General features: G+C 46.9%; 1 protein-coding gene across 1 annotated transcript; it reads left to right on the top strand.

The window, feature by feature from the left end:
* Window positions 1-534: 534 nt before the first annotated feature.
* On the top strand, window positions 535-12,802 carry KLHL38 (kelch like family member 38). The gene is made up of 4 exons (XM_070382439.1): window positions 535-770; window positions 1,238-2,827; window positions 10,233-10,338; window positions 11,481-12,802. The coding sequence occupies exons 2-4, from the start codon at window positions 1,400-1,402 to the stop codon at window positions 11,777-11,779; spliced, it is 1,833 nt and encodes a 610-aa protein (XP_070238540.1). The 5' UTR covers window positions 535-770; window positions 1,238-1,399; the 3' UTR covers window positions 11,780-12,802.
* Window positions 12,803-13,947: the final 1,145 nt, after the last annotated feature.

Below are 13,947 nucleotides of genomic sequence, written 5' to 3'. Positions count from 1 at the left end.
TTAAAACAGAAGCCCCTGCGATAAGGAGGATCCATGATGCTTTGGTCTTCCCCAAGTCTGAAAACCCTGGGGGTGCTCCACAAATATCTAAAGCAATTTTCATCACAGAGACCATAACCTTGGAGCCTGGAGGAGGAACTCACAGCCCTCCTCCAGCAATCCTGCCCGCAGATGGTAGGAAAGAGAGACCAACTGAACAATGTCCTTGGGCCCCCATGTTCTGGCTTCCCTGTGACCATCTGCCACCTTAAACTCACCCAGAACTATCTTCAGTGACTTTTCCCAGGTCACAGCAATCTGTTTACAGACATCTAGAATTCCCAGGCACTTTTAGGACAAGGGACTCGGGATGTGTCCAAGTGGGCAGCAAAGTCTTGTCTAAGAGAAGCTGTTCCTCCAAATCTATTTCTGCCCATGTAAACATTTGCCAAGGAAACAAGGCATGTGGGCATGCGCCGGCCCCACAGGCCCTCGGGTTGCTGCAAAAGGCAAATGGAAAGTCACATGTCATAACAGTGGAAAGTACATACGCAACTATTCTTAGCCCTGGAATGTATACACGGTCTCTCTGCCCAGCAGTTCTTTCACAAAGCTCTAGAAAACTGTGAAAGTGCCTTCAGCATAAACAAATCCAGAATTCTCCCAGGACAAATTATTTGCCAGCTTAAGGAAAGGCCTGGGTTTATGGTTTCACTTGGAGCCAGAGGTGGAAAGTCTCCGGAGGGACCAGCTGCGGCAGGTATCGGTGGTTATCACTGCAGGAAAACGAGGTAAATAGCTCTAATGTTTAATTCTTCTGCAGGTGGACGGGTGGCCAGATGTCATCCAATAAACCCTGCCCAGGGTATCGTCTGGTCTCTGCTTTCTATTTATCTCATTTTAAAAACAAAACCCACAACGCTCTGTGAGGTCATGTTTAAAAATAAGAACAAAACATTGCAAAGATCCATTTCCATCCCTCATTTCTGTCTTGATACCAGAGGCCACGCCCCCAGCATGACATCCGTGGCTAATGACTAACACCCAGAAAGATGTTTGGATGAGTTTACTAAGTAAGAGATATGCTAAGAATCTGGAGAAAGGTCCACAAACTTCTGCTTCAAATGCACAGACTGTCATCTTGCTTTAAGCTAACGTTTCAGCCCCTGTGACCTCTTGCCACCTTCAACTCTCCCAACTTACCCAACCATCTTCTCTCTCTTTTTTAAATTGTTTTTCTTTTCTTTTCTTTTTTCAGATTGTCTGCAGATGCTATTTCTCTGTTACCTTTGAGAATAATCATAACCGAATACAGAGATTTTCACTGTGAGGCCCATACATTAGGTGATCCCATTTTTCAGTCTTCACTAAGCAGTATTCTTGGCAGTACCCACAAACAACTTAGTGAATGGACAAATAGATGTGCTCTAAGTCTCGGAGCTGCCACAGCTTAACCCTCCAGGACGACCTCCCTCTTGGGACTTCTCCCCGTCTTTGCAGGATGGACACGGAGTCATCAGAGGGGCTCCTCTTCAAAGACCATGACTTTTCCTCTGACCTGCTGAGGCAGCTCAATGACTTGAGGCAAAATCGGATCCTGACTGATGTGAGCATCTGCGCCGGGTCCTGGGAGGTCCCCTGCCACCGCAACGTGCTGGCCTCCAGCAGTCCCTACTTCAGGGCCATGTTCTGCAGCAACTTCCGGGAGAGCCGAGAGGCCAAGGTCCAGCTGAAAGGCGTCGATGCCTCGACTCTGGAGCGAATCGTCCTGTATGTGTACACGGGCGAGGTGCACATCACTGTGGAAAGTGTCCTGCCCCTGATGGAGGCCGCGTCCATGCTGCAGTACCCCAAGCTGCTCGAGGCCTGCTCCTCCTTCCTCCAGAGCCAGCTGACCCCCAGCAACTGCCTGGGCATGACCAGACTCTCCGAAATCTTTAGCTGTGAGACCCTCCGGAAGAAAGCCAGGGAGGTGGCCCTGACATATTTTCCAGAGGTGGCCGCGTCGGCTGACCTGAAGGAGCTCTGTGCCCTGGAACTGAGAGACTACCTGGGGGACGATGGGCTGTGTGGGGAGGAGGAGAAGGTGTTCGAGGCCCTCATGGTTTGGATCAAGCATGACCTCCAGACCCGGAAGCGATACATGCAGGACCTGTTCAAGCAGGTCAGGCTGCAGTACGTCCACCCGGCCTTCTTCCACCACTTCATCGCCAACGACGCCCTCCTCCAGTCCTCGCCCCCCTGCCAGACCATCCTGGAGACCGCCAAGAGGCAGGTGTTTTCTCTGTACAGCACCGCTAGTTCCGCAGGCCTCCAACCTCTGTGGCATGTCCCACCAAGAAACTCTTACCAAGACTTCCTCATCCTCTTGGGTGGAAGGAAAGACAACCAGCAGACCACCAGGGATGTCCTGCTGTACGACGGACAGACCGGCCGGTGGCAGAGCCTTGCCAAACTCCCAGCCCGCCTGTACAAGGCCTCAGCCGTCTCCTTGCACCGCAGCATCTACATGCTGGGGGGCATGGCTGTGGGAAAGAGTGTGCCCAGTGCCAAGGTCTATGTCTTCTCCCTGAAACTCAATCAGTGGAGGCCAGGGCAGCCCATGCTGGCGGCCCGCTACTCCCACAGAAGCGCTGCCCACAAGAACTTCATCTTCTCCATCGGGGGGATTGGCGAGGGGCATGAGGTCATGGGCTCCATGGAGAGATATGACAGCGTCGGCAACGTCTGGGAGAGGATGGCCAGCATGCCAGTGGGGGTCCTCCACCCTGCGGTTGCTGTGAAAGACCAGAGACTCTACCTTTTTGGAGGAGAAGACATCATGCAGAACCCTGTGCGCCTTATCCAGGTAAACAGTACTTCCTACCATACATGTGCACACACACACACACACACACACATGTATGCATACATGTATCCAGGTAAATGGTCCTTCCCACCATGCCTGCACACACCTACACACACACACACACGTACACATGTACGCATGTATGTATCCAGGTAAATGGTCCTTCCCACCATACCTGGACGCATGCGCACACGCACACACACACGTATACATGTATGTATGCATGCATGTATCCAGGTAAATGGTTCTTCCCACTATGTCTACACACAAGCACATGCACACACATGTACAAATGCATACATGACACATATACTCATACACACGTGTGTGCACTGCATGCACACACATGTATACATATCAGATCAGATCAGTCGCTCAGTCTGTCCGACTCTTTGCGACCCCATGAATCGCAGCACGCCAGGCCTCCCTGTCCATCAACAACTCCTGGAGTTCACTGAGACTCACGTCCATCAAGTCAGTGATGCCATCCAGCCATCTCATCCTCTGTTGTCCCCTTCTCCTCCTGCCCCCAATCCCTCCCAGCATATGGATGTGTGCAAACACATGTATACACACACAAATACATGGATACACATATAAACACATACATATGCACATACATACATATAATACATGCTTGTTAGTTTCAGGGGAAGGAAAAAGGAGGAAGAGAGGGAGGAAGGAATGAAGAAAGTTTAATTTAAGCAAGATTTTATCCATTTATGAATTCTTTTGTGTAAGGTTAATACATACAAAGGTACATCAGATACATCTAAAGAATCTAGCCAGACTACATCAAATGTCAGATAGTGAAGTTCTACAGGTCTTCCCAGGTGGCTTAGTGATAAAGAATCTGCCTGCCAAGAAGGAGACATGAGTTCAATCCCTGGGTCAGAAAGATCCCCTGGAGTAGGAAATGGCAACCCACTCCAGTATTTTTGCCTGGAGAATTCCATGGACTGAGAAGCCTGGTGGGCTACAGTCCATGGGGTCAAAGAGTTGAACACGACTGAGCGACCGAACAACAGAATAGAAATATTGCAGATGCTCCTAACCCAAATCAGTAAGGCCTTAAAAGAAGATTCCCAAGCCCTGGTCCATAGTCTGTTACCAAAAGCCCAGGAGCCAGACCTCAGATATGCTGAATCAAAATCTGAATCTCCATGTGTGGGATCCTGACATTGACTGTTATTAAAGTTTACAGGAGATTCTAAGGCACAGCCAGGTTGTGGAACCCCTGCCTTAAATGATAGGCAGATGCTCATTTCACTTACAAGTTCCCTGAGAAGTGTGATTAATAAAGATCAAAATGTCATAATATTGGGTGTTTTCCAACTTTATGCACATTCTAATCTCTGTAATTCACCTTTAATAAAAAGCCTCTCTTTATTTTATTTTTTTTACTTTTTGGTCACGCATGTGGCATGTGGGACCTTGGTTCCCCAACTGGGAATCGAATCCAAGCCCCCTGCATTGGAAGCACAGAGTCCCAACCACTGGACCACCAGGGAAGTCCCTCTCCTAAAGATGATCGAGAAGGCCCCTGAGATCTGCTCTGTTCATTTAGAGGAGTTACACTGGGTGCCCTGGGGACACGGACAGGAGCTGTAAATCCCACTTACTCTCCAGGAGCTTAGGAGAGAACTGAGATTCAGATGCTGAATAGAGGGGTGCTCTAAGATCAGATCAGATCACATCAGTCGCTCAGTCGTGTCCAACTCTTTGCGACCCCATGAATCGCAGCACACCAGGCCTCCCTGTCCATCACCAACTCCCGGAGTTCACTCAGACTCATGTCCATCGAATCAGTGATGCCATCCAGCCATCTCATCCTCTGTCGTCCCCTTCTCCTCCTGCCCCCAATCCCTCCCAGCATCAGAGTCTTTTCCAATGAGTCAACTCTTCGCATGAGGTGGCCAAAGTACTGGAGTTTCAGCTTTAGCATCATTCTTTGCAAAGAAATCCCAGGGCTGATCTCCTTCAGAATGGACTGGTTGGATCTCCTTGCAGTCCAAGGGACTCTCAAGAGTCTTCTCCAACACCACAGTTCAAAAGCATCAATTCTTTGGCACTCAGCCTTCTTCACAGTCCAACCCTCACATCCATACATGACCACAGGAAAAACCATAGCCTTGACTAGACAAACCTTTGTTGACAAAGTAATGTCTCTGCTTTTGAATATGCTATCTAGGTTGGTCATAACTATCCTTCCAAGGAGTAAGCGTCTTTTAATTTCATGGCTGCAGTCACCATCTGCAGTGATTTTGGAGCCCAGAAAAATAAAGTCTGACACTGTTCCCACTGTTTCCCCATCTATATCCCATGAAGTGGTGGGACCAGATGCCATGATCTTCATTTTCTGAATGTTGAGCTTTAAGCCAACTTTTTCACTCTCCACTTTCACTTTCATCAAGAGGCTTTTGAGGGGTCCCCTAAACCAGTCTGGAGGGAATCTAGGAGGGTGTGAGGATGCAGAGGCCTTCGGCAAGAACTCTGTGAGGTTGGTGTAAGTGGACTTTACCAGAGAGGCAAAAGAAGAGAGAAGGAGGTGAGGATGGAGGGTAAAAGAGGAAGAGGACACATGGTGGACACAGGACTCTGACATGGACCGAGATGGGCAGGCAGCTTCTCTGAGCAGATAAGTGCCATCAGGAGGAGGAGTCAGACTCTTCTACTGAGGAGGGGTGGTGTTCCTGGGTAAGGGGATAGCTGGCAGAAGACCCTAAGCAGAAAGGGGATGAAGCCCATCCCTAGAGGAACCAAAAGCTTGACAAGATGGTTGTAACACAGAGGAAGGGGCAGAAAGTTTGTGCACCAAGGTGGAGCTGGGGGTGGTCAGTCCCCCTGTAATCTCCATCAGCCCCCTTCCCAGGTCATACTGAGCAACTCCCTCTACCCAGATTGCTGCCCCTGAGCCCTTTCTACAGAAATTCTAGAACATTCTTAGGGGATGAGTATTTGTGTTGATGAGGCTGGTCTGGCTTTTCAGGCCTTGTCAAGGAATTGGGGTTCAATCCTGAGAGTAGCAGGGTAGGTGAAGTAATCGAATTCACATTTTTAGAACTTCCTTTGGACGCTTCATGGGCTTCCCTGGTGCCTCACCTGGTAAAGAATCCACCTGCAATGTGGGAGATCTGGGTTTGATCCCTGGGTTGGGAAGATCCCCTAGAGAAGGGAAAGGCTACCAACTCCAGTATTCTGGCCTGGAGAATTCCATGGACTGTATAGTCCATGGGGTTGCAAAGAGTTGGGCATGACTGAGAGACTTTCACTTCACTTGGATGCTTCATGGAGAAGGAACTGGAGGAGGCCTGAGAAGACAAAGGAAGGAGAACTGGCAGATCTTTCTAGAGGTCCAGGCAAGGTCCAGGATGATGGCAGCTTGGACTAAGTTGGTGCCAGGGATGACACAGAAAAGTGATCATTTCTATTCAATCCTTTCCTTGTTTTTCTCTTCCCATCACTTCTCCAGCGCATATTTCCCACTCCTCCCTGACCATCTAGGCAGACTCTAAGCCTGTTCCAGATTTCACTCGTGTACTTGAGCCAAGAGAGACACATTCTGTGCCCCTCCAAACTCTGGCCACACCACTCAGATTTATAATAAAGTGCTTCTATGAAAAGCTGGAGCCCCTCCTGTTTAAAAAAAAAAAACAAAACTTTTTCAAAATTAAGTCAACAAATACATTGATGATGTTCACATTACAAAATTGTTATGAATTATTAAGAATAAATGCAAAGCTCAAAAGAGTTTATAAGCTACTTCATTCAGAAATGCACAAGACAATCTAACAAGAATCTTAAAAAACTGAAAACCAAAACCCAAAACACTAACATGTGAGTGATCCTTTCACCCTGCAGTCCGGAGAAGGGGAAAATGGGAAAAGTATCAGTTTGGAAGTTCCTCTTATCTGCTTAGCATTTAGCTTTGTCATGGAAGTTGTACTCATTCAGATACATAGTTCGGGATGAATGCTTGGGTTACTTGAAGGGGAAGGTTGGGTTTTCAGATATAGGGACAAAGATTTCTTCATCAGATGGTTTACCTGCACGCAAGCATTCTTTTAAAGGACTAAACTGCTGTGGAGGGGCCGGGGCGGGGGGTTGGAGGGGGAATGGGGGTTACTGTGCAAACTGTGTATGTAGATGTACCTTTCTACCTGGCCTTCTTTCCGCTTCTATGGCTGGAGGGCATTAGTCAAACCCTCTACCGTAACAAAGTATCACTTCCTCCAGGGTGACAAACCATCCTTTGTTGTCCTTGCCTCAGCCTCTCTGAGGGTATCGTGAGAATTATGAGCAAATGTTTAATCTATTTTTGAAACCATCCTCAAAACTGCTAAAGAAGAGCGAGCCAGGAGGCAGTTACTCAAGTAAAATGCAATCAGTGTTTGCTTTCCTCCAAGGATCTCATTTTTCAGAGTGTCACCTGCATATCTGCAGGTGGTTTAAAACACAAGGCTTGCCAGCCATTGTAGTTGAACCTCTCTAGCTGTGGCCTCTTCTATGCTTCACCAACTTTGAGAACTGACAGAGACTTCAAGAGAGCTTCAGTCTCGAAAGCCTCCATCAAGAAGAGCCACACAGGAGAAAAAGGAACCCTCCTGCACTGTTGGCACAGTATGGCGGTGGTGGCGGCGGGAGTTCCGTTGCCAAGTCAAGTCCGACTCTTGTGACCCCGTGGACTGTAGCCTGCCAGGCTTTTCTGTCCTTCAGGTTTCTTAGGCAAGAATGGGTTGCCATTTCCTTCTCCATGGGATTTTTCTGACCCAGAGATCAAACGCATATCTCCTGCACTGCAGGCAGATTCTTTACCGATGCGCCACCAAGGATACCCATGGAGAACAGTATGGAAGTTCCTTAAAAAACAGAAATAGTGTTATCATACGATCCTGCAATCCCACTTGTGGACATATATCTGGAGAAAACCATAATTCAGAAAGATACATGACTCCAGTATTCATTGCAGCAGTATTTGCAACAGTTAAGACATGGAAGCAACCTAAATGTTCATCAACAAATGAATAAACATGTGGTACATATATACAATGGAATATTACTCAGCCATAAAAAAGAATGAAATAATGCCATTTGTGCAACATGGATGGACCTAGAAGTTATCATATTAAGTGAAGTAAGTCAGACAGAGAAAGACAATCATATAATATCACTTACATGGGGAATCTTTAAAAAAAAAAGAGAGAGAGAGATACAAATGAACATATTTACAATACAAAAACATAGAAAACAAACTTACGGTTACCAAAGGAGAAAGCTGGGGTGGCAGGCAAATAAATTAGGAAATTGGGATTAACATATATACACTACTATATATAAAATAGATAACCAACAATACCTGAAACTAACACAATATTGTAAATCAACTATACTTCGATTTTTAAAAACCTACAAAAAGGACTTCTCTGGTGGTCCAGTGACTCTGAGCTTCCATTGCAGGGGGCATGGGTTCAAGCCATGGTTGAGGAACTAAGATCCAGTATGCTTTGCATGGTGTGGCCAAAAATACAAACAGTTACCAAATATCTTTAAACACTATGGATTCTTTACCAGCTGAGCTACCAGGGAAGCTCGACTAAGCACCAGATATCTTTAAACACTACTAATACTGTAATAAATGCCAATTAGAGTAGTACACAATTTTTAAAAATCTTTTAAAAAGAAAAGAAAAGCCATACCTCCATGGCCCCAAGCAGAGCCATGAGTGTGGTGAACAAAAGCATGGACTCTGGGCTCTTCCACTCAGTCTAGCTGTGTGACCCTGGGCATGTTACTTAACCTCTCTCAGCCTCAATGGTCTAATCTGAAAAATGGAGGGAAGTAGTGGTATCCACGTCATAGGATGGTTGTGAAGATCAAATTTGATAAAATTAGAAAATATAAGGCCTTTAATATTAAAAAGCAGAGACATTACTTTGCCAACAAAGGTCCATCTAGTCAAGGCTATGGTTTTTCCAGTAGTCATATGGATGTGAGAGTTGGACTATAAAGAAAGTTGAGCACTGAAGAATTGATGCTTTTGAACTGTGGTGTTGGAGAAGACTCTTGAGAGTCCCTTGGACTGCAAGGAGATCCAACCAGTCCATTCTAAAGGAAATCAGTCATGAATATTCATTGGAAGGACTAATGTTGAAGCTGAAGCTCCAATATTTTGGCCACCTGATGCAAAGAACAGACTCATGTGAACAGACCCTGATGCTGGAAAACATTGAAGGTGGGAGGAGAAGGGGACAACAGAAGATGAGATGGTTGGATGGCATCACTGACTCGACGGATATGAGTTTGAGTAAACTCCAGGTGTAGGTGATGGACAGGGAGGCCTGGCATGCTGCAGTCCAGGGGATCGCCAAGAGTCGGATAAGACTGAGCAACTGAACTGAACTGAATATGGCAGCAATTATAATTCAAACAAAGAATTTTCCATGAAGAATATTGGAAAGTTTTTGTTCCTGCTTTTCTTATGTGAAGTCCATCCCACATCTCTCATGAACTAACTTACATTTGATATTTAAACTTTAAACTGAGGGATTTAATAGGAGCACATGTCTGGGAAGGCTTCCCCAGTGGCTCAGCAGCAAAGAGTCCACCTGTGATGCAGAAGACCGAGGAGATGCGGGCTTGATCCCTGGGTCAGGAAGATCCCCTGGAGGAGGAAATGGCAACCCGTTCCAGTATTCTTGCCTAGATAATCCCACGGACAGAGGAGCCTGGCGAGCTACAGTCCACCGGGTCGCAAAGAATTGGACACGACTGAAGTGACTGAGCATGCACACACACGTCTGAGAATCATGATTTGCTGCTCTATTTCAGACCAAGGCCAAGAAATCCTGCCCCCATCTCTTTACTCTTTCTTCCTTTTCTCATGCTTCCTTTTTTTTTTCTCTTTCTATAATTCTAATGACTTTCAGGCATGACCTGTTCAAAAGCCTTCCTCGTTTAGACCCAAATTTATTCTTGGCCCTAAGACCCTCTCAGATAGACTGGAACATGTTGAAATCTAAACATGAGCCAGAAATAAAAATGATTCAAAGATCATTGGTTTTATGCAAGTCCAAGTTGCTCCATTTCTCATTGAAAAGAAAGAAATGTTCCAAGCAAGGTAAGCAAACACATACTATCAACTCAAATGCATAACTCTCAGTCCTTTCCACAGAAGCACAGCCACTGATCTCATGGGCCACATAAAGACCAATTTCTGATAACAGTTTCTTCATTCTGTTATATAATTATATTTTGTTTATTGATGGTAAGATACCTGTATTTTCAGAACCAGAGAAAAAATGCAAAGAAAGAGAAATCACTGCTCTTCTACGCTTTTAACTACTTCTACTTCTTAAAAACATATATCACTTTAAAATGCAGTGCTGTGATTTTATTTCTCCCTCAGGTTTATCACATTTCCAGAAACACATGGTTCAAAATGGAGACGAGAATGATCAAGAATGTGTGTGCCCCTGCCGTGGTGCTTGGGGAGAGGATTGTCATCGTGGGAGGTAAGTTAGAATGGAGGATCACGAGGCCAGACATGAACCTGGCATCTTTCCTGGGTAAAAGGGTAACTGATAGACAGGTATTGTCCTATAAGACAGCCTTTTTAAAAGCACATAACTGAACCACTTTGCTGTATACCTGGAAGTAACACAACATTGTAAGTCAACTCTACCCCCGAATATAAAATAAAAATTAGATTAAAAAAATAAGGAAATAAAATAAAAGCAGATCCATCCAGCTAGGGGAGTGTGGATGACTTGACAAAGCTATTTTCTCATCCAGAAGTCTCTCCATCTTTATCTGTAAAAAAGGAATGAAATCATGTAATATCTATTTCACAGAATTGTGATCATAAAATGTGCTCACCTATCTAAACCACTTAGCACTATCCCAGACCCAGGGCAAAAACCAAAAAAAAAAAAATGCTATTGTAAATAAGACTAGCTGCTAAGGGATAATTTCTCTGCAATTGCAGGATGTTACAGTTAAGAGGGCTGGTTGGGGTGGGGTGGGGGGCAGATAGACCTGAGTTCAAACCCTGACTCTGCCTGTCACTAATTGTCTGTATGCTCTTAGGCACATTTTTAATCTCTTTGTGCTTGTGTTTGCTGATCTGTAAAATGGGGGTCCTAAAAGTACCCACTAGATAAGGCTGTTGTGGGGACCCATTTCTGAGTTCCCAAAGCTCCTTCTTGGAATTGTTAAGGCTCTTGAATGAGCATATGTGAAAGATGAAAAGCTAATGAAGCTGAGAGGCCCCTGGAATCTCTGTTCTCAATTTAAGGATGACATGTGCACTGCCTTCACTTTGAGTTAAGATGCAGAGACTTGGGACTCTCCTGGCATCCAGTGGTTAAGACCCCACACTTCTACTGCAGAGGGCACAAGCTCAATCCCTGGTTGGGGAACTAAGATCTCACATACCACGCAGCATGACTAAAAACAAAATTAAAAAAAAAAGATGCAGAGACTCAAGTCAGATAGATCCAGGTCCAGACCCCAGCTTAATGAAACATTCCATGCTTTAGTTCAAAGTATAGCCTCAGGGTTAGGCGATGGCGGAGATCAGACAGGTCCCCGGACCACCCGCCTCCAGTCCCAACTAAGCATCGCTGACCTTCTCGATATGCCATTTGGTTTTCAGGTTACACGAGGAGGATCCTTGCTTATGACCCTCAATCCAACAAATTTGTCAAATGCGCGGACATGAAAGACCGGAGGATGCATCACGGAGCCACGGTGATGGGAAACAAGCTCTACGTGACGGGCGGGCGGCGGCTGACCACGGACTGTAGCATCGAGGACTCGGCCTCCTTCGACTGCTACGACCCCGAGACGGACACCTGGACGTCCCAGGGGCAGCTGCCCCACAAGCTCTTTGACCACGCCTGCCTCACCCTCCAGTGCATCCCCCACCACTCCACCGTCCCCTGGGTTCCATGAGAAACTGAGAAGTCATCTGTCCTAGTCAAGATGCTCTGGTTGCAAGAGACAGAGCCCAGCTCCAAAAAGCTTAACCCTAGAGGGGTGCAGGGGGAGCTAACAGGAGGGAAAGTTGCAGAGCCTGGAGACCTGGGACCACGCACACTGCTGACAGAACTCTGTCTCTCGCTCGATCTCTGTCTCTCTGTGTCTTTTCTCGCTCTCTCTCTCTCTGCCTCCCTCCTTCTCTACCTCATTTGTAGGCTTCTTTATCCACACAGTGTGGGAACAATGGCAACTGATGAATCCTGACCCACACTCTCTAGCTTCAGAAGAGAACTTTACCACTATCCATATAATAACTGCTCCCCCAGAATGATGGTGATTGGCCCTTTTTGAATTCCAAGCCTCCCTCTTGAGGAAATCACCATTTCCAGTGACTGTGTTACTCTAGTTGGCTTGTCCTGGATTGTGTCTCTACAGGCCAAGGTGGGGTTAACAGTTGCTGCTGACAACCTATCTAAACTACACATAATGGATAGAAGTAGTTTCCAAGTGCAAGAAAGAAATGCTGAGCCCACAAAACCACATCTTTCCAGAACATCCTGGAAATTCAGAATGAGAGGGCAAAGACACCCAGCAGGGCCCCTGGAAGTCCTTCTTCCGGGGGCATCAGGAACAACAGGCCCTGACTGTTTCTCTGTGGGCTTCCCAGGTGGTTCAAAGGTAGAGCATCCACCTGCCAATGCCGGACACGTGGGTTCGATCCCTGGGCGGGGGCGGGGGGGGAGATCCCCTGGAGGAGAAAATGGCAACCCACTCCAGTATTCTTGCCTGGAGAATCCCATGGACGATGGAGCCTGGTGGGCTACAGTCCACGGGGTCGCAAAGAGTCAGACACAACTGAAGTGACTAAGCACATCCACACACTATTTCTCTGCATTCTAGGATGTAGTGCATTGGAATGCCAGAAACTGGTATCTAGTATTTGCTAAGTTATCTGCACCACCACACAAAAAAAATAAAGTGTGTTTCTGCTGCCAAGTGATGTTTTTCTCCAGCCTCTGGGGAGCTATAAACCTGCAGAATTTATCAAGATTTTCATTTTGATAAATGTTATAAGAATTGCTGTCCTAAGGAAAGCCAACAAATTCCTTCAGAGTTTACCGCAATCATGGCCCTTCCAATGCCAGGGCTGGCCATTTCTGTATGGCCCTCTTTATCTCAAAGTGTCTCCACGCTGGCTCAGTCCCACACATGGGAATTAGCTGAAGCTGCTGGCACATTACAATCACCTGGGAAGAAGTCTGAAAATGGGGCTGAGCCTTACTGAGGATGCACAGATGGGGATTCTCAGAGGCAGGGTCAGAGCTTGGGGTTTTTGTTTTTTTTTTGGTTGTTGTTTTCTTTGGCCACACTATGTGGCTTGCAGGATCTTAGTTCCCCAACTAAGGGGAACTTGCCCACTTGGGGCAACTTGCTTCACTTGCCCACCTTGGCAGTGAAAGTGTGGAGTCCTAACCACTAGACCACCAGGGAAGTCCCCAGAACTCTGTACTTTTGAAAAGTGTCCAGGATGACCGTAACGTACATGCACTGAGGTCCAGAACCACCACCCTGCTCAGTCGTGGGCGCTGAAGACCTTCATGTGCTGGTCCCAGTCCCATCCTGTCCTGCCAGCCCCGTCCCAGCCCAGCGGCAGAGGCCAAGTCCTCTCTCCACCAAGGGAAGTGTCCAGAATGGGTCTTGATGCCCTGAGCTTGCATCCCGGTGCCCCCAAGCTGAAGCCTTCCTCCCCACCCAGCTCTCCAGGTCCATGGTCCAGACTTTTCTTTTCCTCCCAGTTTGTAGTTTTTGCACTCCTTCTCCTGCTCTGCCCTGCTCCCCAGACCACTTTGCTGTTGTCCAGACACCCTCCCCAGATGGTCAGCACCTGAGCTGTTGGCTGGCCTTACTCCAGCTTTTTCTCTTTGACCCTCTCTGAGTAGGCTCTCAGTCTCACCTCTCCTCTGACCCTGTACTCATGAAGGTGACCAATGACTCCATAAGCCCACACAGGGAGCCCACTGTCCCTTCATGCCTGACTTGACTGGTCAGCAGCATATGACACAGCGGACCCTCCCTCCATCTCGAAATACCTTCCTCGCTCAGCCTCTGGAACAACCATTCTCTTCCTTCTCCCTGCAGTT

The sequence above is a fragment of the Bos mutus genome, chromosome 14, assembly GCF_027580195.1.
Source record: "Bos mutus isolate GX-2022 chromosome 14, NWIPB_WYAK_1.1, whole genome shotgun sequence".
Taxonomy (NCBI): domain Eukaryota; kingdom Metazoa; phylum Chordata; class Mammalia; order Artiodactyla; family Bovidae; genus Bos; species Bos mutus.
The sequence above is the reverse complement of the archived record's forward strand: the minus strand, read 5'-3'. Positions and strand labels throughout refer to the sequence as shown.